This window comes from Siniperca chuatsi, linkage group LG5 (assembly GCF_020085105.1).
Source record: "Siniperca chuatsi isolate FFG_IHB_CAS linkage group LG5, ASM2008510v1, whole genome shotgun sequence".
In the NCBI taxonomy this organism is placed as follows: domain Eukaryota; kingdom Metazoa; phylum Chordata; class Actinopteri; order Centrarchiformes; family Sinipercidae; genus Siniperca; species Siniperca chuatsi.
This window is the reverse complement of record NC_058046.1, coordinates 32,443,477-32,469,033: the sequence shown is the minus strand read 5'-3', so window position 1 is coordinate 32,469,033 and position 25,557 is coordinate 32,443,477. Positions and strand designations below refer to the sequence as shown.

The window sequence follows — 25,557 nt, the reverse complement described above, 5'->3', positions numbered from 1 at the left end:
TCTTTGTGCTGTTTGGTGTGTGTTTGTGTGCATGTATTGCCTCTATGAGCACGCTCATCATTGTCTCTGCATATATGCCTTTGCACTCCATGGGCCTCATAATTGATCCTGCGGCATTGTCATCCGCTGTGCATTTGTGCACTTAACATTTTTGCAATCGCTTGCTGTTCCTTTACCTTTCAATATTCCCTCCACCATGGACCGCCTGCTGTGCAGCACTCACCATGCACTGACAACCTCCCCTCCCCCAACACACAACACATATACACAACACCTCCCACCTCTATGGTTTCCTCCTGAGTGCTGACCTGCACTGCTCCTTTAATATTGGTGACAGCTAATACACTTCTAAATGATCAGTTATTATCTCTGGGGCCTCGTCCACAGGGCCCCACTGATTCCAAAGGTCATCCCTCTGTCTTCCAGTATTGATTAAGTGGGCCTGTTAACGTGGCTCTGGGCCTTACTGAAAGTGAACATTGCCACTAACATATTTCCATCAGCTGGCTGGAGAGAACCATTTAAAAGCCTCTTTGACTCTGTCGCTGCCCCAGTGAATAGGGCAGGATGAGGAGCATAATGGATATGCCAATAAGGAAACTGGTGCTACTAAAATACGTATGCCGAGGGCCACAGGCAAGACACTAGGAGATATCCTGCTGAGATGTTATCGGTTTGTACTTTCAGTCTTTACATTTAGCTTTTTTTCAAATCAACAAAATATGACTGTACAGTGGCCAAAAGAGCTCAACACACAGCAACTTAAGGTAGTGAATGAAGAAAAGATCTTTACCACTTTGACAACACATTTATTATTGCATTTCATAAGAAATATACATAGTTATAATGCAAAGTTTCTGTGCTCCGATACATGGCATGGACAGGTGGAGGGGAGAAAAAGGAAAACCAAATAACAAAAAACACAGGGGGAAAAAGTAAACCATGAAAACAGTTGTAGATAGAACACATGAGTAATATGTATTTTCTTTATATATATATGCATGGCCTAGATTTTGGTTGGAGATAACATTTACTATGTGGAATCAGATATTCTAAAGTGAATTAAGATGTTATCATTTCACAGTTTATATTGCAGTATTGTCATTGATAGGTGACCGCACCACCACAGGAGTGACACATAATGCAATACCGACGCAGCACATCATTGTCGGAACAGCAACAGTAGTCACCATACTGTGATGTGACGGATGATTTTCTCAAGTCAGCCAGTCGTCTGATGATGGAAATGAGCTTACAATGTGTATTTTAGTTTTACTCTTATATAACAGGAGCTGTCAGCAATACACCTAACACCAGGCTTTAGCTAACTACTGCAACTAGCATAGATAGATATTCTATATGTTAACCTTTTATTGTTTTTTTTCTTCCTTTGGAGTTTTGCATACTGTATTTATGTTTGATCTGAACAGGTGTCAGTGTATAACCATGTTGTGGGGTTTGAGACATGCGATGTGTGACAAAAACAAGTAAAAAGTCTTTAATCACATGATCATCATAGGAAGGATACAAGTTTGCACTTGTGTTTGTCCTTGTGGCCAATTTTAGAAAAAGTCTGTTTATGTGAAAGAAAGAGTCTGTTATGATCGGTTGTTGTTATCACTGTCGATTCAGCTGGTCATCTTTGAAGCACTAACATTTAGTGGTGTTGCCTTGATTTCAAGGTGTTTCGCATATTTTGTCCCCATGTATATGAAAATATTAAAAACACATTTACAGGGCTTTGAATTAATTAATTTCGCTATATGTATGTTTGTGCTCAGTGACGGTGTCTGCAGCTTCTTGAAGTCGTTGAATATAAAAAGCTGATGTGATGGTCATTTGTCGAGCTGACACACCTCTCTAAGGTGCCCAGATGTGAAAAAGCTATTCATGGCCAAAAAGCATTTTCCTGATATTGTTCAAGCACCAGTGTGGCGCTGTGTGTCTTTGTGTTGAAGGCAGGGGCGGAGCAGCGATTTTAAAAGTGTGGGGGTTTTAGGGGTGGCCCCCGTTCCAGTATCCAACATATACAAATAACAGCTCAAAATGTACACTGTAGCACTGCGCCCTTCACCCCAAGGTACTATATTCACCAGCATTCAACATCCCATAGTATTGGTGATTTTGCATGTAAATGTTTTAAAAACTAAGCATTTCCTTCATGTGCTGAGGAAACTCTCCTCCTCCTGAAGCTGAATAAACTCTTTGACCCCCCCTCGGATCAGCTGGAAACAGGCTGTTTCTCTGATACGTGGTTCTCACAGGACGGCGACGCTGCAAACACGTGATGATCTTATAGACCATGATGCATTGCTGCAGATTAAACTACCCAACAGTATATAAGGGAGCGTTTTACTGCACAGTGAGGACGTTCACTGTCATACTGTAGGTACATTTAGCTGATTATACTCACATACTTTAACTTAAGTGAGGTTTGAATGCAGGACTTTGACTTAAAGGATCTGAGTGCTTCCTCCACCGCTGGTCAGCCACCATTAGCTTGCATTAATGTTAAGTTTGTTGGCCAGCTGGCTGCAAGGCTGAGCGGCGGTGCCGTATCCAGTTCTCTTTATACATCCATGATTTGGATGATCGAGGTAGCTAGCTAGCTAGCAGCTAACACAACAACTAGGATAGCCTATTGAATTGTATGTTGACTGGCTAATGTTAGCTGAGACATCACATAACAACAAAGTTAGAAAGAAAATTCTACATTACTAACTAGTTAAATAGCCGTTTGATACCTCTGATTTATTCGGATTCTCTAATCTGTCACCACAGCCAGCGACAGCGACAACAGCGAGTGACAGAAGCCCGTTTACGTCACCTGTTAACTCCTCCCTGGCCTGGTGGGTTGGCCAGATGGCTGCGATTGGCTGGATGACTGTTCAATCAATCGAACTTGACCAACAGGTTTTCATGTATGGGAAACTCATTCTCTGAATTACTGTTGATAGATTTTGGTTTTGTTTTATCTAATGAATGTGAAGTGGAAGTGAGGGTGTCAACACCGTAACCCCCGCTGGTGCGACGCTCCTGAGTGAAGGTGTGCGTCTGCTCTCTGTGCTGCTGATCCGTAGCTGCTGTGTGATACACTCACTGTGCTCAAGGTTACTCAGAATGTCTTGAAGGATCTCACGGTGCTCGCCTGTGTTGGCCACAATCCTAAACAGACCTCCCTGTTCAGGAGGCTCGACGGCCTCCACACCTACCACTGATCAAGCCTGTTCTTGATTTTCTTTGGAGAAAATGTTTAATACATTATTAACTGATTTCTTTTTTTCTTTTTCAGTTGTATGAATTGGATGATGATGAAAAGCGCAAAGAGTTTCTTGATGACCTTTTCAGTTTCATGCAGAAACGGGGTAAGTGATTTCCACTTTAATACAAAAATACGCTTCTTCCCTTACAAATCCTCTTGTTCAGAATTCTACCTTAAAACATTTTTTCCCAGTAACCCTTAACATGTCCATTCATTTAGTTTACCACATTACATGCCCATGGACTCCAGCGTTTCCAAACGTTGGGAATACCTTTTTGGTGTTTGACTCTCTGGGAGGAAGGAGTCCCTAACATGTCCTTCACAGTTACACTGTTCCAGGGTATATAAGATGCTCTCAGACATTTCAGTAATTACTAACTAGTATCAGCCCCTGTCCACATCCAAGCTCACTTTGTGCGTTCAAGGCTTTGATTTTACTCGGTTTATCAAAAACAAGGTTCAAGGCCCATAAGTAGGTCAAATCCTGTGGTTTCAGTCAGTTTTCTGAAATACTGAATATGTAGAAGCTACATTATACCATTTCATTGAGATCCTAAAACACTATGTTACTTTGTTAAGATACACTCCCCTGCACCTGCTATGAAAAGGACGCTCAGCAAAATGCAGGCTTAGCTTTGACTTTCAAAAATAAACTCAAAACATTTTTTTGGTGGGGACAGATTGGGCTGCCAGAAATATTCCAAACATGGTGCACTCAATTGTAAAGCTTCCCAGTGTCCCCATATGACATACAGTATGTCAGCAATAAAGCTGGTGAGTAAAATGTTAAACTGATAGGAATTATGGACAAGATTATAATTAAGAAATAATAAACTAAATCACTTTTTAAACAAATCTTATAAACATTGTTAGAACATAAAACCATTGTGTTAGCACTGTTGGACTGCAATGAGCCAAACAAAGGTTTGTCACCATATAGGAAGAATAATGATGTGTTTTTCTATTTGTCATTATGTTGACAGCCCACACATCATACTGCAAATATACAGTACATACCCCTGAGCATACAATATTCTTACATTAACATATTTCTACCATTATCAGACCATATCATATACATTTCTGTAATAAGTAAAAGCCCGAAATGGACTCCCCCTGCTCCTCCAGTCATTAAAACAAGACAAACAAAAAGCCATAAAAGATAAATAACAGCATCTCACAGTCTTCATCAGCCAATACAGTTTGCTCAGCTCTCATAATGTAACCTTAATATGGAACTTCACTCACGTCTCCATTACCAATGAGCAAACTCCATCCGCTGAGGAAGACTAGTAGTGGACCTTTTGTTTTGTTTGTTTTTTGTTAAAACTCATTAACAATTCAGTCTGGTAATTAGGCTAGGTAAAGTTCTCTGTATTTCAGAAAGAGACATACTTTATGTGACCGAAATTAGTTTTTTTTCACTTGAGCTATATAGTTCCAAAACGTCCTCATCCCAAGTCGTCAAATACAGACGCTGCGTTGTCACGCCCCTTTTTAACACGTGGTTATCGTCGTGAAACGGTCACAGTTTGGTTAGGTTTAGGAAAAGATCATGGCTTAGGTTAAAATAAGTACATAACGTGACATAAGTCACGTACGTAACGTTTTGTAACTCAAAACTTAAAAAAAAAGTCAACATTGACTTGGTTTGGCAGGGGACCCATCCACCCCGACCTCCTCCCTAAGCAGACTTTCTGGCTTGTTACTACATCACCTGACTTACTAAAGGTTTTCTGGCAGCCCGGCGAGTCTCATACAGACGCTGAAGGGTACCTTGTGCGTCTGTGTGAGATGCAGAGGGGCGTGACAAAACGTCAGTATATGACGACCTGGGAATGAGAACGGGCTGATAGTTCCAGAGATATATGAAGTTTATCACCTTATTAAAGAGCATCAGTAAAATAGTTGAAATCTCTGTGATCTGCTGGAATATGATGAGAACAAATACCTGTACTATTCCTTTAACTTCAGTTTAAACAAGAAAGTCTTGATTGTTTGTGACCTGTTAGAGCACAGATGTGGCTGTGTGAGGATTCTGCTCGTAGCCGCTGGTTTTGTTTGGGAAATGGATCTGTGTTTAGACCCTTCCATAATATGAGGACGTTAACCACCCAGCAGAGAATAAAAGGCACTACAACTCTACCCGTTACAATGACTCCCTATTTTAGGAGCACAAGGCTAGTGTGCCATGTTTTTGTTATTTTGAATTCCTTGTTCTGTACACATGTTTTACATGTCTGCAGATACATTTGTTTTATGTCCTCACCTGCCTGTCCTTGACTTATAATGCAATGACTTGGAGTTAGGGAAAACTGATTTTTAGAGTAGTTTATTTTCCATTCTATGACATCATCTGAATTGTTAAAACCAGCATAACCAATAATTGCTGTTATTTTGGATTATGTTTAGTGAGTATATTTGGTTTCCTGTGCAATGTAAGGAAGGAATGCTCCTATTAATACAGAAACATTAAATCATTTTGCTCACAGAAATTTTAACTTACATATAATGAGAATTTAACAGCTGAAATCCAGACCTATAACCCCAATAATCATTAGCATTTACACACACATTCAATGATGTCAAATTAAAGTGATAGTTTGGATCTGTGGACATAAGTTCATATGAGTTACTCACTAGAAGTGATATCCACACATGGATAATATTTGATTTCTGATACTGATACCGCTAGTATTTTTTCAGAATGAACATTTGTAATAGCATATTTATATATTTAATAACATATTTTTTTACATTCCAAAGAGGGAATCACTAATGATGAAAAGAAGAATAAAAGACCAAATAAGATTTTTTCCAGAATTCACTGTTTAATCAAAAAATAGAACAGGAAATCATACAACAAAAAATATAGTTATAAATGACATAGCCATCCCAAATCCCCATATTTCTCCCACTATTGAAATTTTGAATCTAGTTCACAGTTAAGTTTCAAACAGTAAGCTGATCTTTCAGTGTCAACAAGTACTTTCATTTTACACATAAATACAAATTTCAGGGACATGAAGGACAATACAAATAAAAAAAATGCTGCCAACAATCACCTGATAAATACGATTCACTGATAATGAGCTGCTGACATTTGAAGCTACAATACAACATGCAAAAAAGAGTAAGACATTTACAGCTTTTGTACACCTACGCATGTGAACTTTTTTCCATAATTTTTAGTATGTTCGCTGTAAATATGCTTGCTTCTTCATATTCTTCTATTTTCTAATTAGTTGCACTATATAGTATTAACAATTGAGTTTTCATTTCATTTCATTTGAACTTTTTGTTGGATGCATTTTTTCATCTTTTTTTATATTGACACAGTATATACTAGTTTTATATATTTCTTTACTTGCATGTATTTGAACATAAACATGTTATACTGCCACCTGCAGTTCACACTGTATTTATTGTAGCCTAATTAATGTGTTTCAGTTTAAAAAGAATAAGACATTTCTGACAAAAATTGATGTTTTAGATGTTTTAGCTTTGACACATTACTGTATTTATGAAGGTTGCGGGAATATCGCAAAAACTAAAGTCCCATTTGACCACAGTCCAGTTGTGTGCTATGACAGCTGTAGGAAAGCACACGTTGATGAAGTAATGATGTAGTTGGGTGGTCACTTGGGCTTAGAGACAGTATGGATTGTTGTTGGAACGTTCAATTAGAGATTGATTTTGGACTTAGCGTAGGGAGACATTGTCAGTGCAAAGCAGATCAGCAGCAGCCTATCTCCACTGCTCGCCTCTGACAACTGTGATCAGAGTGGACTGCTCCAAATATCCCAATCAATGTTTCTTGAAAACATCACTGTCATTTTACACTAACAAATAAATGTCAGCCAGCCTGGCTTGCTAACCAGCGATCCCAGTGAACAGACAGTGCTCCTTTAATATAGTTGATTTACTGGTTGGCTAAATCCAGACCACAGGTTTGGGCATTCTTGTCGTAGTAGTCATAGTATGTTTTGGTCAACATTGAGCCTAAGATGTAGATGCCAAGTTTTTTTTTAAACTTTGCACACAATCTGTGTTTGTGCCTGCTTAAATTCTTCCCTATATATTTTATTAAATCCTCAGATAAATTGACATTTTGGTGTTTGGAATTGTGAGAAATGAAGCCAACAAGTCTTCCAAACTAAATGACAAAATATGCCATTTGTCATGGCCTTCCAAAATGACACATACAAGCATTTTCTGATCAGCAGAACAATATTGTTTGTCAGTGCCTTCTAAAACTATTACCAATGACCGTAATGTACCGCTATGATGAAGGTTTGGTTAGGTTTAGGCACAAAACGTACTTTGTCAAGGTTAGGGAAACATTGTGGTCATGTTCAACAGACACCAACGTAGACTGTTGGTAGGAAACAAACCTACATTCCATTTCCATTTCTTCTTCATTTCTATTTATACCAGGATATGCAAATTGAACACAAAGTAAAGGTAATAAACAAAAAGATGTTCTGTGTAGGTGAGGTTGTGCAGGTCCTGATGTGTGTGTTCAGTGTCTCCCAGTTAGCTGTTCATCCAGCTACACTGCACAGAGAACAGTCTCATTCATTAAGATGTTTTTTATTAACCAACTGTAACTGTAACAACAATAAAATGTTTTGTTTTATATTTGTGACAGATTTGTTAAGAAAAACAGTATGATAAAAGAAAGACGATTTAGCCAAGGCAGTGCACTGCCTTCATAATAATATAATCTTTATTTATAGAGCACTTTTCAAAATCCATGTTACAAAGTGGTACACAAAGGTGGCAAAATAAAACACACAAATCATAGAACCATTTGGTTTTAAAAGAAAACAGATAAAAAAAACAAGAAAAACATTCTAAAGTAAGTAAAAGATAGTTTAAGGAAAAATAAAACTAAAAGTGAAATCAGGAAAGACCCTTCAATAAAAGTATGTTTTAAGAAGGGACTTAAAAGAGATCACTGACTCAGCTGACCTGATTTCCTTGGGCAGGCTGTTCCAGTTCCACTAAGAGGTCAGAGATATAGCAGGGAGAGAGGCCATGAAGTGCCTTAAAAGTAATCAGTAAAATCTTTAAATCTATTCTAAAACATACTAGGAGCCAGTGTAAAGAGGCTAAAACAGGAGTTATATGATCATGTTTCTTGGTTCTGGTTAAAAGCCTGGCTGCTGAGTTCTGTACAGTCTGGAGTCGATCAATAGATTTTTGGATGAGGCAAGTAAAAAGGCTGTTGCAGTAATCCAGGCGTATAAAATGACCTCTGTGTCTTTAAAAGTTAAGGTAGATTGTATTTTGGATATATTTCTAAGATGAAAAAAACATGATTGCACAAGCTTTGTGGTGTCCTGCTCAAAAATTATTATCAAACGAGACGCCAAGATTTCTTGCAACAGGCTTAATGTGATCCAATAGGGAACCAGCAGATGGCAGAATATGTTTTGCCATGTGCTGGGAACCGATGACAAGGATCTGTTTTGTTTGGGATCAGCTTAAGGACACGTCGTTAAGTGAACTCAGCATTGCAGGGTCTATGAATCTAACAGGCAGTTACATCTGTGTATCATCAGCATAAAAATGAAAAGAGACACCATGTCTATGAATAATGGGAATGGGCCCATGGGAAGCATGTATAAAGAAAATAAAATTGGTCCGACCCCTTAGGTACACCATACTTAACAAAGGAAAATGAAGAGTCATAGTTGTTCACAGAGACACAGAACCTCCTATTCGACAGGTATGATGAAAACCATAAGGCTGTACCAGATATCCCCACCCAGTGCTTCAATCACAGGATGCTGTGGTCGATCATGTCAAAGGCTGCGCTAAGGTCCAACAGTACAAGGACTGAGCACATGCCATCATTGGCAGTCATTATAAGGTCATTGTTGACCTTGAACAGGGCGGAAACTATTCAAAAGTGTTGTTATTTTCCAGTGCAGAAAGAAATTGTTTGGAGACTGTTTTTAGACAAGGAACTGTTAAAAACAGAAAGCAAACAGGGCCCGACAGATTGCATTACTTTTAGTAAAAACTTTGTTGGTATTCCATCAAGAAGGCTGGAAGACACTCTCATATGTGATACTGTTTCTTAAAGTTCAGACACGGTAACGGGATAAAACTGGTTAAAACCATCTTGTTGCGAGTGAAGGACATCAGAGTAAGTGGCATTTGGGGTAATAGAGGCTCTAATTGACTACTTTACGACAGTGTAGACAGGTCTCCAGCTCCTGGTTGAGACGCTCCATTTGTCCATTATACTGGGGGTGATAACCAGAGGTGAGACTGACGGTGGCACCCAAATGAGAGCAGAACGCCTATCAGAAGTATGACACGAACTGTGGACCCCGGTCCAACACTACATCCCTAGGAAGACAATGAAGACGAAAGACATGTAGCAGAACAGCCTCCGCCATCTGTTTAGTGGAGGGTAACTTCGACATGGGAATGAAGTGTACAATTTTAGAGAATCTGTCCACCACCGTAAGCACGGTGGTGTTACGTTTTGAGGGAGGCAATTCTGTGATGAAATCCAAGGAGATGTCTGACCAGATGCGATGCGGGACCAGAAGCAGCTGCAGTAGACCAGGGGGAGGGCAGTGCAACACCTTGTTGCGGGAACAGACTGGACAGGCTGAAACGTACTCTCCCACCTCTTTCTCCATGGACGGCCACCAGAAACACTGTTTAACAATGAAGCAGGTTCTCTTGACTCCCGGGTGACAGGAAACAAATGAGGAATGAGCCCAGTGGATGACTTGTGAGCGGAGAGGAGGAGGAACAAACAGGCGGTTGGAGGGACATCCCTCGGGAACCTCCAAGTCAGCGGTGGCTTGCCTCACCCTCTCCTCAATCCCCCAGAAGACAGCTCCAACCAAACAAAACTGACATATTCCAAATTTTTGTGATCTGTCCAGACCAGGAAAGGCAACTCAGCCCTAACTAAAGAACTAAAGTTTCTAATAAATCGTTGGAAAAAGTTGGAAAACCCCAAAAAGCAGTGAACCAGTCTCCGACTAGTGGGTCTGGGCCACTCAGCCACTCCACTGACCTTGAAGGTATCCATCCTCATGCCCTTGCTGGAAATGATGAACCCCAGAAAGGAGACTGTGGATACATGTAATTCACATTTCTCCATTTTGACAAACAGCTGGTTCTCCAAGAGGCGGACATGTCCGATGTGAGTCTCCTTTTCCAGGGAACAGATGAGAATGTCGTCCAGGTAAACAAAAACGAACACGTCCAGGAAATCCCGGAGGACATCGTTAACCAAGGCCTGAAACACAGCTGGGGCATTGGTAAGTCCAAATGGCATGACAAGGTACTCGTAATGACAACTAAGGGTGTTAAAGGCCATTTTCCACTCATCTCCCTCCCTTATTCTGACCAAATGGTATGCGTTTCTCAGATCAAACTTGCACCTTGCAACAGATCGAATGCTGAGGAAATAGGTGGAATGGGGTACCTGTTTTTTATGGTGATGTTGTTAAGTCCTCGGTAATTGATGCAGGGGCGCAGTGAACCATCCTTTTTTCCCACAAAGCCAGCTCCAGCTGGTGAGGAAGACAGGCGGATAATGCCAGTGGCCACAGACGTATCGATGTACTCCTGCATGGCTTTCCTCTCAGGTGCAGATAGCGCACAGAGACGTCCCCTGGGAGGTGAAGATCCAGGGAGTAGATCAATGGAACAATCATAAGATCGGTGAGGCAGCAGGGAGGTGGCCTGGGTTTTGTTACACCTCCTTAATATACAACATGGCGGCCTTAGAGAGATCCGGGAAATCCTTTTCAGCTGATGAAGCAAGGAACACAGACGGTCTCCATGTGGCCGTCGAATCAGCAGAACGAGGAGAGCAGGACTCAGGAGACGAAGCCAAACAGGAACGCGAACATCCCTTGCCCCATACCATAATCTCCCCTGAAGCCCAGTTCATGTGTGGGTTGTGACGTATCAGCCAGGGGAGCCCCAAAATGAGAGGATTCATGGGAGAGTGAAACAGATGAAAACTCTCATGTATGATGAATGATCATGTTCAGTAATAAGTGGCTGGGTGCGATGACTTACTTTACAAAGAGGCCGACTATCCAAAGCGTTCGGCTCCTAAGTCTTGGGCAAGGGAACAAACTTCAATCCCACCCTCCTCATTAGCTGCCAGTCCATAAAGCTCTCATCGGCCCCAGAATCCACCAACAGAGGATGACAGAGAGAGTGTGTGACGATATGACCCCGCTGTGCGTAGTAGAGACATCTCCCCTCCTTCAGACGTAATTGGAGTTCCTCCGGAGTGACTCTGGCTCTTCCCAGCTGCATAGGTTCCTCCGGACCAGCGGATGGCGATGAACGTGGACCAGCAGACTGGGGAGAACAAGGAGGAGAGCACCAGGATGAGGCATATGGTGCCCCTCCCATCTGGGCAGAGAATAATCAGCCATGGCTCGCTCCTTTTCTGTCTCTCTCATATGTGATTATCAATCTTGGTGACAAGAGAGATCAATGAGTCCAAGTCTGCAGGTAGATGTAATGCTTCCAACTGAACTTCAGAAAATCTCTGAAAACAGATGCAGGGAGTCACACACAGGGGAATTTCTCTTCCACTCGGCTGTGGCCCAGGGCTCAGCGACCCGAGAAATGGGAGATCAGGTAGGCTACCTTTGAGCATTCCATGGGGAAAGCAGCAGTTTGGAGCTCGAAGTGCAGACTACACTGAATAGTCAGCGAGTTGCTCCTGATGATGGTGTATCTGTTCTCCCTTAGCACGAAGGGTCGTGTGTACCGAGTCGGCGTCTGCTGAGTCTATTGTGATGGCCAGTTCATACTGTTACAACTGGTAATCAGGCACTGAGGACTCAGATATGCAGACAGCAGGACACCAGTAGGTAAGATTAACACAGTCTTTACTTTCCAAGATGCAGGTTCGGTACACAGATAGGCATTCAAGCGATAACAAACAAGTCCAATAAGGGAAAGCAAAACACGGTCCAAAACACGGTCCAAAACACAGCCAAAAATCAGAAAACCAAGAAACACAGACAGAATGCTGGAACATGAGACTAGGAAGGTACATCAACTATTCTGGCAACGAGTGACTGAAGGCAGTGAGGTAATATACACAAGTGGATGCAGGTGATGTGGCACAGGTGCCTGTAATTAGGGCAGAGCATGTAATCAGAACTGGTGGGAGATACACCAGGAGCAGGAAGTGGTCTGTAATGAGAGGAGATAAGAGTTAACAAGATAAAACAGGAAATATTCAATATCTAGCAGATAGCCAAGGTGACATAAGACCAGAGGAGAAGAGCAAGACGTGTCAAAAACACCATATTTTTTCTCATACTGGACATTGCTGCAGCACCTCTTTTCACTGTGTCACCCCTGTGTCTTGAATGCTCCGTTTTAGGTACCGAGTGAGGCATCTCACTTCTAGTCGATCTTTGTTGGGAGTTGCACATGTGCAGTAACTAGGTAAGGACTACTAGCCAATCATAAGCAGAGTGGGGCGGGTCCTGACAAGCAAGGTAGTGTGATCCAAAACAAAGCTGCTTTAGCCAGTAACTAGGTTTTTTTCTTTTTAGGCTGTTTTCAGGCTGTTCAGGAGCAGTGTTTTCTGTGGGAGAGGGTAACTCCCTTTGGGGCGGAGTTTGGGCTTTTTCACTTTGCAAACCTATTACATGCACAAAAAAGATATATAACACAATAAAGAAAAGGGAAAAAGCCAAGTAGCATAATATGACCTCTTTAAATTATAACTAGGGTTATGTTGATGGGTAGAAGTTCTGAAAAATACTGTGTTCTCACATCCTTAACAATATTATTATAGTGTAACTATAACTCCTTCATAATGTTGTAATTGGAGACCAGATTTTTTCCATCTGCGCTCTGCTTTCCTACATTCTATTTTACAGCTTTTAAAATTGTCATTTATCCAAGGCTGCTTTCTTGCTGAGGACTTAGACCTAACCTTAAGAAGTGCAATAATATTGAGAGAAGACAAGCAGATGGAATTGATCGACCATAACATTGGTGTGGGAATATTCAGACAGGTGTAGGCTTTGATTATAAAACAAGGCACAGAACAGACCTACCCCTTATGAATACGGGAATATCAAAACTATGTGAAACAGCGAGGGTATGTGCAGCTATATTTATCCTGACGTGGGAACCTGCTGAGTATCAGGATTAAGTTACTTTTAAAGAGTTTCATCTGAGGAAACAACACACACATCTCTTTCATATAACTAAAATTGACTATGTATGTATATATGTCTATCCTACTATTTTCTCGACAACTGTTTATCTGATCGACTTCTTACTTGGCAGGAGTATTGCTGAGGACCCAAGAAAGCGCGATGTTGAGTGTAAATTTGTTTAGATGAACAGTTCTCGAGCAAGCTGCAAGCAGTAATACTGGAGGCCAAGCAATTGGCCTGTTCCGAACAGGCACGTCTTGAAGGGCACTGCACTAGAAATGAATGCAGAATTCTGTAATGATGTCAGCGATAATTGTGCTATTGTCTGTTTAAGAGTCTCAAAATTACCCAAGTTCAAACCTTGTCATGTTTTTAAAAGGTATTTTAAATAATTTGAAGAACAAGCATTTCTGCATGATCTGTGACATTGGCAGAGTCAGCTTAATCCATTATGTTCAGTGTGCATGGGAATATTTTCATAACTCTTTCATGTCGATTTGCAATAAGCATGCCCCAATGAAGAAATTCAGGATTTCTGGGAGGGACAACCCTTGGTTCACAGAAGAACTATCTAACCTGATGGACCGCTAAGGACTAAGGAATGCCTCCCGGGCCAAGGCTAGAGCCACTAACTCCCCTACTGACTCCACTGCCTTTAGAGCTCTGAGAAATAAATGCACAATCTAGACTAGGATATCCAAATCAGAATATTGCTTAAAATCTGTTTTGGAAAATCTCAGCAATCCCACTAAATTCTGGAAACAGATAAAATCATTGTCCAATTCCACTTCAGGCCTCCCTGAATGCATTTTAGTTGACTCAGCTGAAATTAAGATCCAACAACCTGGATCCTTATCTTTTAAAGCTTGCAGCTGATTTTATTGCTGAGCCTATTGCTCATATTTTTAATCAGAGCCTCCAGACTAATTCCATCCCCAAAATCTGGAAAGCAGCCTATGTTCTTCCCTTATTGAAGGGTGGGGACCCATCGGACATAAACAACTATTCAATTTCAAATGAGTTCAATTTTATTTATATAGCGCTAATTCATAACAGAAGTTATCTCATTGCACTTTTCCTATAGAGCAGGTCTAGTCCGTGCTCTTTATAATATTATTTACAGAGACCCAACAAATCCCAACTACCGCCCTATATCCAAACTTCCTACCCTTGATAAGATTTTAGAATCTCAAGTAAACTCTTAATTGAAACAATTCTTGGCTGACAATAATATTTTAAGTGAAAAGCAGTCTGGCTTTAGATCAGGTCATAGTACCAAAACAGCAGCTATGTTGGTAACAAATGATATTCTCAATGCCTTGGACAGAAAGCAGCACTGTGCTGCCCTGTTTGTTGATCTGTCCAAGGCATTTGATTCTGTCGACCATGAGCTGCTGTTAGGCATACTCAATGATGTCGGAATGGGTGAAAAGGCTGTGGAGTGGATCAGGAACTACTTTGCGGATAGAACCAAGTGTATATATACAGGTGGTCACAAGATAAGCTTCATGGAGATCTCTAAGGGAGTCCCCCAGGGGCAAGTCTTATTTTCTATTTTACTTACTTATTGTACGGTCTAAAGTTGCTTCTTAATGCTAAGAAAACCAAATTCATGATCTTTTCCAGAGCTTCCTCCCATATCTCAGATAATGGTGGCATTCGTACCTTAGGAGGGAACTCAAGTGAAAGAGTATCATCCTTCAAGTACTTGGGTATTTGGGTGGATGACTCTTTTTTAGAGTGCATATTGAGAACCTAGTGAAGAAACTGAAGGTTAGGCTGGGTTTTTATTATCAAAATATGGCCTAATTTATTAGTGAAGAAAACACTTGTACAGGCTACATTCTTAAGTGTTCTAGACTATGGGCGACATTATTTACATGCATACTGTCTCCTCTACACTTCGCTGCCCAGACTCTGTGCATCACAGTTCTCTATGTTTTATATCCAACTCATTGTCCTGTACACATCACTGTGTAGCCTACTTTATGATCTGGTCTCCTGGTCTTCATTGGGCCTAAGGAAACAGCAGCATTGGTATATTTTTATTTACAAAGCCATAGTGGGTAAACTCCGTTCATATCTGTGAAATCTCCCATCACTCACCAACAGCTATTATAATTTTCGCTCCACTAAAGGGCTGCTCTACCAGGTACCTAGGATTAGCTCAGAACTTGGTAGATCAGAATCTGAATCAGAAATACTTTATTGATCCCCGAGGGGAAACTCTTTTGTTACAGCTGCTCACTATCATGTCAATGCACACAGGAATAGAAGTACTAAGCAAATCAAAATATAATACACTATAATACAGGTAAGATAAATTAAGTACAAAGTGAATATAAGTATAAAAGTTAAAATAAGTGTAAGTACTAAAGTGGATTTACAGGTTGATGTAATGAAGTATGTATGGTATAATACAATGTGATAATATAAGTAATAAGTAATAGTGCAATAATGAGTACTGTCAAGTTAAGTTAAGTGTAGCTTATAAATAAGATTATGAGACGGTGGATATTGCACAGCAGTAATAGAAGTATGAATAAATATCAATAAATAGGGAATTTTAAACTGAAAACAGAATATATTCCACAGCAGTATTAAACAGAGAATATTGCATAATTATTTCAAGTATTTCAGTGATGTTAATGGTCCAATGTCCAGTTTAGTGACTTAAGGTCATATAAACTGACACTTAGAAGGAGGAGGTAAAGAGTTTGATCGCCACAGCCAGGAATGACGTCCTGTGGCGCTCTGTGGTGCATTTTGGGGGGATGAGTCTTTCGCTGAAGGTACTCCGGCAGATGTTGAAGGACCTCAGCCTCCTCAGAAAATAGAGGCGGCTCTGGCCCTTCCTGTAAAGAGCTTGAGTGTTCTTAGCCCAGTCCAGTTTATTGTTATTGTGTACACCCAGGGACTTGTACTCCTCTACAATGTCCACACTGACCCCTTGGATGGAAACTGGGGTCACTGGTGCTTTGGCCCTTCATAGGTCTACAACCAGCTCCTTAGACTTTGTCGCATTGAGCTGCAGATGGTTCTGCTCACACCATGAGACAAAGTTCCCCACCACAGCCCTGTACTCAGTCTCATCACCACCGCTGATACTTTCCACCACAACAGAGTCATCAGAAAACATCTGAAGGTGGCAGGACTCTGTGTGGTAGCTGAAGTCTGTGGCGTAGATGGTGAAGAGGAAGGGAGAGAAGACAGTCCCCTTAGGGGCCCCAGTGTTGCTGACCACGCTGTCTGACACACAGTGCTGTAGTAATATCAGTTACAGCAATATTTACCTAAAGTTTACAATAGCCACCATAAGCTACTAATCATACCAGACCAAGTAAAGGCCAATTCATGGTTGCCGTGGCCACAGAAGTCCGCATGGGTCTGCGTGATGTCATCTGCCCATATCCGCGAAGGTCTGCACATGTGCCAGAAAAGCAAAATGGGCGCTTGGTTTGTGTACTGTATGTATGTATTCCCCATCCTTGGTCCTGTTCTCATTAAGCGGTCGCACACATTTTCTTTTTTCGACTTGTTCTTGTTGCTCAGCCAAATACAACAAACAAAAGGACTTTTCTTCTTACTGTTAACAGTCAGTTAACAGACTTTATGACTCTTATATATTTATGCTACGTGTTACACTAAATTTTAGCATTTAGCATAATCACATAAGTGTCACTTGTGGCCACTTTTGAGTAAAAGTTACATAGTCTTGCGTTATAACAAAAAGCAAATATTGAAGCATGTTTGATTGGCATGTGCCCCATGTCTGTCAAAGTCAGCCATGGTGGTTAATGTTTGCTAGTCCCTCTTGAGGTCCACCCTGTCTCTCTCCTCTTTGCCCAAATTTGTATTTCTGGTCTTCAAAGATGGTGGCAAGCCATAATCAGGTTTCAAAACACCCTCTTGATACACCAAAGCTGTATCAGATTGCGTGTTCAGCATTCTTTAAAATATGTTGTACTCTGTTTTCCCCTACAAGAAGTACAGATGTGCTGTCCCTCTGTGATAGCAATGCAGACATATTTTCTCTTGTCAGAGGAAACTCAACGGCTTGAATAATGCAGCAGATGGTCAGAACACCTTTGTGTTGGTTTTTCAGTCTTGTAAGCAGAGACATGGAATCCTCATTGAGAGATTCAATCAAAAGTAGAGCAGACAATGGCCATGATGGCTTCCTTTGTGTGTTGATAAATACCCAGGGTGATTTACTGTTGCCCCAGGACTGTGGTTATTAATTGATTATTTTCTCTGAGGACTACCATCAGCACTTTTTCTCAAATAAGTCAACTTTTGTCCCCCACCTAATTGCTTAAGAATACTATGGCAGAAGAAAAGGCTACTTGAGAGTTACCTTAAAAAATGGCTGAGTCTTCGATCGCTGTGACACTAAATATTCCTCTTTACTTTGCTGCAGCATCCTGCTTTCACCTTTCAATTGACTTCCCTTATTTTTGTTTTTCTCTTTTCTTTAGAGGAATCCTCACACGGCTAGCGCAGGGGGAAAAAGTTGCGTAGGTTCTGCAACTGCAGAGGTGTTCATTTTCTGTCATAATGACGTATTTATTTAAGTAAATGATCTTATTTATTTATATTTGAAGTTTACACATAGTTTAGACTATATTCTATTTAGGCAATGTTCTTGTGTTTAGATAACAATTAACATTTGAGAACTTTGGTTTCTTTTGTTAAAGGGATAAAAGGGTTTTGTAGAAATGTTTACATTATGTTTCATTGATTTTAATTATTGTTTATTTTTGTTCTGCTCATTTGCACTTCAGTCAATCTTTAAATTGTTAACTAATTGTTGTGTTGGTAGCTAAAACATCAAAATGGCTATCAAACACAAATGTCTTGCATTCTAATTTTCTGTTCAACACATTTCCTAATGCCACGTGTTGTCAGCATCACGTAATATTTAGGAGCACTATAAGAACAATAATTTACAATTTCTATGTCATATTTCACACATTTCATCGCAGTCAAAATTTTATTTGTCCACTACTGTGGTTTATGACCAAATACCTGCCAAAGTAATAACATCAGCCTTAGTTGTGCTTTGTGTTTAGTGCTAATTAGCAAATGTTAGCATGCTAACGCACTAGAGTATGGTGAACATGGTAAACATTATAGATGCTAAACACCCTTAATTCTTACATTTATTTCACCAAAAGTGCTAAGGATCAAAACTAATTCTGGACTTAAACTTTTATCCATCTTAAAATTAGTTTTTCTTTTTAATGAGCATTACAGCCTCACAGAGTCAAGGATTGTTATACCCTTTTCTTACTGTTAACAAATCCCATTACATGTGTTAGTCCATCTCTAAATACTTTGACATTCCTACCCTGTCTGTGGCTCTCAGCCCCAAGGCCGTTGGTTCCTTCTTTAAAATTGGCTCACAAGTTTCATTTATTAAAAAGGCTCAGTATTTTCCTAAAATAGCAGGTCACTGTAGTTTTTATCAGATGTTACTCAACAGGAGGAAATAGTGCATTTGTTAGGGATTATTTTCAGTAATTAGGGCAGCAGGACGGTGTGTGTGGGACTGAGTCAGAATAAACTACAGTGTGTGTGTTCATGGTGATGAAGGAACACGTCACCCAGTGCAACAGAGCGGCTCACTGATGGGTTTTAATAGTTTCTGGACAACATTGGAGCTCTATGGCTCAGAGGAGGAAGATACATCAGGCTGTGATACACACACAATACTCAGTTCATTATTGGTTTGAGTATTTTCATGGGATTTGTTGACAAGAAGAAAAATATAGAATCACCAGACCTATACTGTAGGGGTTGGGGTCAATTAAATTCTGCTTAGGACCCCGAAACATCCTGTTTCGGCCTTGAATCTTCATATCCTGGTGATGTTTGACAGTGTGTGCGTTCCACCCTCCTCCTTGTCTTCATTTAGGATTTGAACAGACGTAGATAAACAGTTGGTTTCCCCTGTGACGCTGCATTAATCGTAATTTCATGGGTTAAAAGAGCAAAGTCGATGAGGAGGAGAAATTCTCATCCCATTATCGGCTCAGAGGTGCAAAGTGAACGCATCAGCGATGAAGCCAAGCATAAAGATGATTACTGCACTACTAGACTACTACTTAACAGCTGAGGGATTAACTGAAGACAACTGTTAGACTCTGTGCAAAGTAGATTTCTTCCACCTTGTCCACCATTGCTCATTGTCATAATGATACATGGCCTGATGAGATAGTTTGTGCTGACAAAAGGCCTCCATCCTCAGTCTTTTATTCCTTATATCTCTTTCAGGGAATCAGAGAGACAAATACATCACCCTCCATATTGAAAGCTCATAAATCTTGTTTTAAGAGGCTTGTCTCTTCTCACATTCTGTCAGACAAAGGCTGAGGTTTTTATTTATTACCTCAATCCTTGTTTGGTTGGCTATTGTGTCTTCAACAAAATAATAGTGTTATAGATCAGCACGCATACACATCATAATCAATGGTAATAAAGATAAAGGGGGCTGTCTAGTTTTTTGTTTTGTATCACACTGTTTTACTGTAGAACTCAGTTCTCCCAGCCATTAACTGCAGTTCATACATATCCTATGAAAACCACAAATGTTTTTTTTATGTACCACATAAAAAGTGTATGCCCTAATGTCCTCAATATTATAACATTTATTATAAATATCTGTTTAAATCACAATTCAAGCTTTTGATTTTTAGTTAAAGGTTGGCTCAATTTGAAGTTAAGGTTACCATAAAATTATCTGGTTAAAGTTTGATTAAATGTCAGGTAAATTATGTTAGCGTAGGTTAAGTTAAAGATGCACTCATTGATTTTGTTGCAGCACCATATCACTGTCCTTGTCTTTCAAGGATTTGTATTCCTTATATGCACAACACAAGATAAAACTATCTTGAATTCACTGTTACCTTAAATTAAACTTACTTTGCTGATAAGTGGTCTTAAACTATTTGCAAAAGAAGGAGTTAAAATAAATACTATATAGAAAGAATATGTACATCAAGTGTGTACTGGAGGGATTGGGGGGTTAAGGGAGTGTGTAGCTTCCCTATCTTGGGGCCTTTTTCAGTTTAATAGTTCACAATCCTAATGGCTTGGGGGAAGAGACTTTTCTGACTCGTTTGTATTTTAGTGTTGAGGCAGCGGAGATGTTTGCCTCTTGGCAGCCACTGAGTCCACTGAGAGTCCATTGCAGGTGTGGTAAGAGTCCTTCATGATCTGGTGTGCTCTGGCTCTGTGCCAATTTGTGTACAGCTCACAAGTAGTGAGAGGTGCACAGATGGTGCGCTCAGCTGACTGCACTGTGATCCTGAGTAGGCAGTGATTATCCCTGCCAGGAAGGTTTCAACAGCAGAGACATCCTAAATGTTCCCAACTGTCTGAGGTGATATAGGTGCTGCATAGTCTTCCTCTGCAGGCTGTCCGTATGCACAACCCACTGACAGATTGTCCAGGTCAGTTTGTATCTGAGTTTTGAAAAATCAGCAGTTAGCTGGGAGGACATTTTGGGATTTGGGCCTCTGTGGATTTTTGTCAGGGTTTCACATTGAATTATTTTTATATGATAAGATGTCATGTTGAGCTTTGTCATCCTTTGAATTGTACTCTGTCATTTTAGACCAACTCTCAAAGCTCATGCCTGGTGTGAAAGTTCATACATTATCTGCTGAAATCATTTTTGGTCTAAATCAAGCCTCTCCTGCACTTCCTTTTCCAAAGAGCGATGTTGAGGCACTGCAGCTTCAGACTTACTGCTGGTATTGTCCTGTGAGGAGAGAGGAACATCAATCTTCTGTTTTAATAGTGTCTCATTCGTTCACATGCCAGCACCGCGAAATGAAGCCGTAATTACTGGCCGTAATTGATGTGGTTTTACCACCTCAGACGATACTTCAGAGCTCTCTTCCCCCCTCACTGTATAGGCCCCACTGCTGTTGTTTGCACTATATTTCTGCAGCTATTGATTGCTATTATGGTAAATCCAATGGGCACAATGGAACTCTATCAGCAAAATGCAGGTTAATTATCTCAGGGTCAACCACTTTGGAATCTTCACAAAGAGCTGGCCGTTCAGTCTTTATTGCCTAACATTAAATTACAAATGCAAATTATTATCTGAGCCCCATTATTTTGCTAATAAGGGGGCAGGTTGGCAGTCATTAATAGAGATGACCTCCTATTTTCCACAGATTGTATTTGTGAAGTTTTAAACAAGTCAACACGTCTCATTTATCTATGCGTCCCCATGTTAGTTTTACTTTTATGTCATGCCTGATATATATATTTTGTGAACTGTGCATTAGGAGCAGCTTTTAAGTTTGTTGTCTTACAAATAAAAGAGATGAAAGTGTTTTGTCACTACATCTTTACACAAAGTTTACTTTAAGAGGTTATTTCATCATGTCATAGAAATACACATATAATGAATGAAGCAGTTTCCAGTGGATGCACAGATAAGGCATTAGAAACTTCTTCTAAAGTTGTATTTCCTGCTGTTAACAGAGCTGTCAGACATTTGACTAGCTCGAGATAAATTGGCCTTATAAGAAGGTGCAGAAGCCTATTGATGGGAGGAACCAAAGTTAATGGAATTGATTGTGGATATTGTGTTTGCTTTCTGCAGGGACTCCAGTGAATCGGATTCCTATCATGGCCAAGCAGGTGTTGGATCTCTACATGCTCTACAAGCTCGTCACAGAAAAAGGCGGCTTAGTGGAAGTCATCAATAAGAAAATATGGCGTGAGATCACCAAAGGCCTTAACCTCCCTACCTCCATTACCAGTGCAGCTTTCACTCTCCGGACACAGTGAGTACGAGCACAGACGATAACCCCAGAGGACTGACAACCTGCACTCACACTGCTCTAACACCAGGCCACTAGTGTTCCAAGTGTGTGTCCAAGATGATTGAGACACTTTGTTGTTTATACTGTAACTAGTGATTTTAGGTCATGTCTGTGTTGCTTTAATTCATCTGCTATGATTAAAATATGACCATCTCTATTCTTTAAATGCCTATCAAAGGCTTATTTGACTACACGTGCCCAGGCAGGTGAACAGCACAATCATCTTTATTTCCTGCAGCAGTGGTATGTGTGGTCTATACCTGCCAATCCTTGCTGTGATTCATGGTAATTATAGTATTCCAGATCGCTTGGCATTTAGTCTGCACCCTCAGTGTTGTTCGATTGCACATGATTCCTCACCTCACAATCCCATCTTTTAACAGTAAAGTAGAAACTTTTTCATCAGGAGCTGTTACTTCAAATCATTTAAAAGCAAGATAATTACCACAGTTGAAAATGTAAGTGTTGAGTGCCAGAACATGCATTATTGTTAATGCAGGATATTTATTTATGAATCTGGTCACTGTATTGGTCTTAGTAGCTTTTTACCTGTAGTTACACAAGAACAGAACCTCTCTCTCTCTCTCTCTCTCTCTCTCTCTCTCCAAACCTCTCTCTCTCTCTAGGAAGTTTTTCCTTGCCACTGTGGCCAAGTGCTTGCTCATGGTGGGATTTGTTGGGTCTCTGTAAATAATATTAAGAGTCCATTCTGGACCTGCTCTATAGGAAAAGTGCAATGAGATAACTTCTGTTATGAATTGGTGCTATATAAATAAAAGTGAATTGAATTGAACAAATTAATCTATATTAAATAAATAAATAATCCAGTGATGTGCATGCATATACTGTAGTCAACATGTGATTAAGTTACCCTCAAAAGTATACAACAACTTTGACTTTTACAGCATTAATTCAAAATCAATCATATGATTTGTAAATGATCTTAAAACAAAAAACACACAGAGCCATATCTTCATTAGTCACAGTACAGACACACAGGTGTTAGTGGAAAGTCGCAGAATAAGCTCCTCTGACAGTGAACACATTGCTGGCAGCAGGCAGCAGAGGCTGGATCAGGAGGAACACATTATCAACAAGTGTGTTAGGGCCTGGCCAATGAGCTCTGCTCCTTGTCTGCCCTTTCAAAGTAAAACACTTCCTGCCATCGAGTTCAAACTGTTTTATAATGAAAAAGATTATCCAAACCGATCCATCAACAGGAAACAGGATGTTTTTATGCAGGACGAGTGCAGAGCCACAAAATGTGAATATATGACACATCAAATATCTCTCTCTCTCTCTCTCTCTCTCTCTCTCTATATATATATATATATATATATATATATATATATATATATATATATATATATATTTATATAATGCTGCTAAAGGCAGATGGTGCCTGTTTTTAGTGTGAATTCAAGTTTTAAGAAATGCAAACTGCAAACCAATCCACTGCGTCTTCCATGTGTAATGAGCACAGAGTGTATGGGAATATTGCACAGCAACAACTGAAGACACAATAACCATTTCCATTATGGTGAATTACTATTGGCTGCCTGCAGTTTTCTTACGTTAGTAATTATTAGGTTCACAGCAAACACTCATGGACCTGCAGATTATGTCCATTTGACTTTTGTCAGTCCACACACGCATGGATAGTGTATATCCAAGACAACAGCAACATCCATGATTGTTCGGAACGGAATGTCTTTTCAAGACTACATTTGAATGTTGAAGATGTTCATGACAGATTTGTAACAGCATCAACATTTAGATGACTTTAAAAGACCACATTAAGCATCACTGATAGTTTATGACAGACCCATTTCTTTGCTGTTACTTTTTACTAGTGGATATTCAATGCAGGGTCAAAATTTAGACATCAAGCCTGGCTTCTTGTGTTAGTTTCAATTGGACTTCGGGAAAAATCATTTACAAGGACTTATCGCTCCATGTAATGATCCCTCCTTTCATTCTCCCACACTCCCCTCTTACTCTCCCTGTCTGCAGTCTTTTGTTGTAAAAAGGCCATTAGAAACCCGGTTACCCGTTGTACGTGGTTCTCTCATTTACATGACGTTTAAGAAATCGGTCAACTGGAGAAAGCCGATTGTACCTAGATGCATGTAAACGCACCGATCACAGCCACCAAACATTTTGTCAAAAGTAACTGCTGCAGATCCTATTTGTGATCAAAGGGAGACATGGCATGCACTTGTCACACTGCTAGAAGCCCTGTGGTTTTGGGTGATGATGTGTTCAATGCTTGAAACCAAAACAGTTCAACTGGAAATTAAACCATTTAACACATGAAGTTATTTAATAGTAAAAGGTTGGTCGTTTGAATGGTCATGGTCACATTGTGGGACTGTTTTTTCAATCCCACTCCCACCCTGCAAAAATAGATTGCTTGATGACTGATTGACAACCTGTGACTAAGTGACAAAAAGCCGAGTAAATCATTGAATTCTTCTTCTTCTCTGCAGGTATATGAAGTACCTCTATCCATATGAATGTGAAAAGCGGGGACTGAGCTCCCCCGGTGAGCTTCAGGCAGCTATCGACAGCAACCGGCGGGAAGGCCGTCGGCAGAGCTACGGCTCCGCCATCTTCAACTACTCTCCTGTGGGCACCCCCTCCCTCCTGTCCTCACCAAAGATACAGATATCCCACCTATCTATGCCCACTCACAACAGTGGCCATATCTCCCAGGTGCCTGTGATCAAGAAAGGTAACATAAGACAACACAAGATATAAGACAAGATTCATAAGACAATACCACAAAGTCTCAAATATTATGTTGTACTATTTACCTCAAGAGCAGAGAGAAGTATATTTCAGCATATTTTAGCGAGACGCTTCCCCTTTTCTGATCAGCTCCTGTTTTAATTTGCTGTTGATGCTATTTGCTGTTAACTCAACACTTCCTCCATGTTTACCTGTTGTCTTCACTGTGACATCCATTTCCACAGCACTAATTCCCTCAGCACAACGACAGAGTCATGTCATACTCACCACTCACAAATCCCCGTTTTCAGAATGAATTGTAGCTGGTTCAACTTTGCCTTTTTTCTGAGATTTAAGCCACTGTTAAGATACTGTCTATGAAACAGCCTTTAAGTGGTTCAATTGGTAAAATACCTCATTTGTGTAGGCTTTTAATGTGAAAAATCTGCAGGAAGTGTTAAGTTTCACTGACAGTGACACAGATCAAAAAACTGAGTAGTACTCAGTAGAAGCGATTGGGGAAAATGAGTGA

General features: G+C 40.3%; 1 protein-coding gene across 3 annotated transcripts in view; it reads left to right on the top strand.

The window, feature by feature from the left end:
* arid3c (AT rich interactive domain 3C (BRIGHT-like)) overlaps positions 1 to 25,557 on the top strand; it is a 96,572-nt gene that overhangs the window by 57,423 nt on the left and 13,592 nt on the right. For all 3 annotated transcript variants that reach the window (XM_044197714.1, XM_044197712.1, XM_044197713.1), the window contains 3 exons: positions 3,293 to 3,365; positions 22,073 to 22,256; positions 24,785 to 25,029. In XM_044197714.1, coding sequence (XP_044053649.1) covers positions 3,293 to 3,365; positions 22,073 to 22,256; positions 24,785 to 25,029 — 502 coding nt within the window. The remainder of the gene's footprint in view (positions 1 to 3,292; positions 3,366 to 22,072; positions 22,257 to 24,784; positions 25,030 to 25,557) is intronic.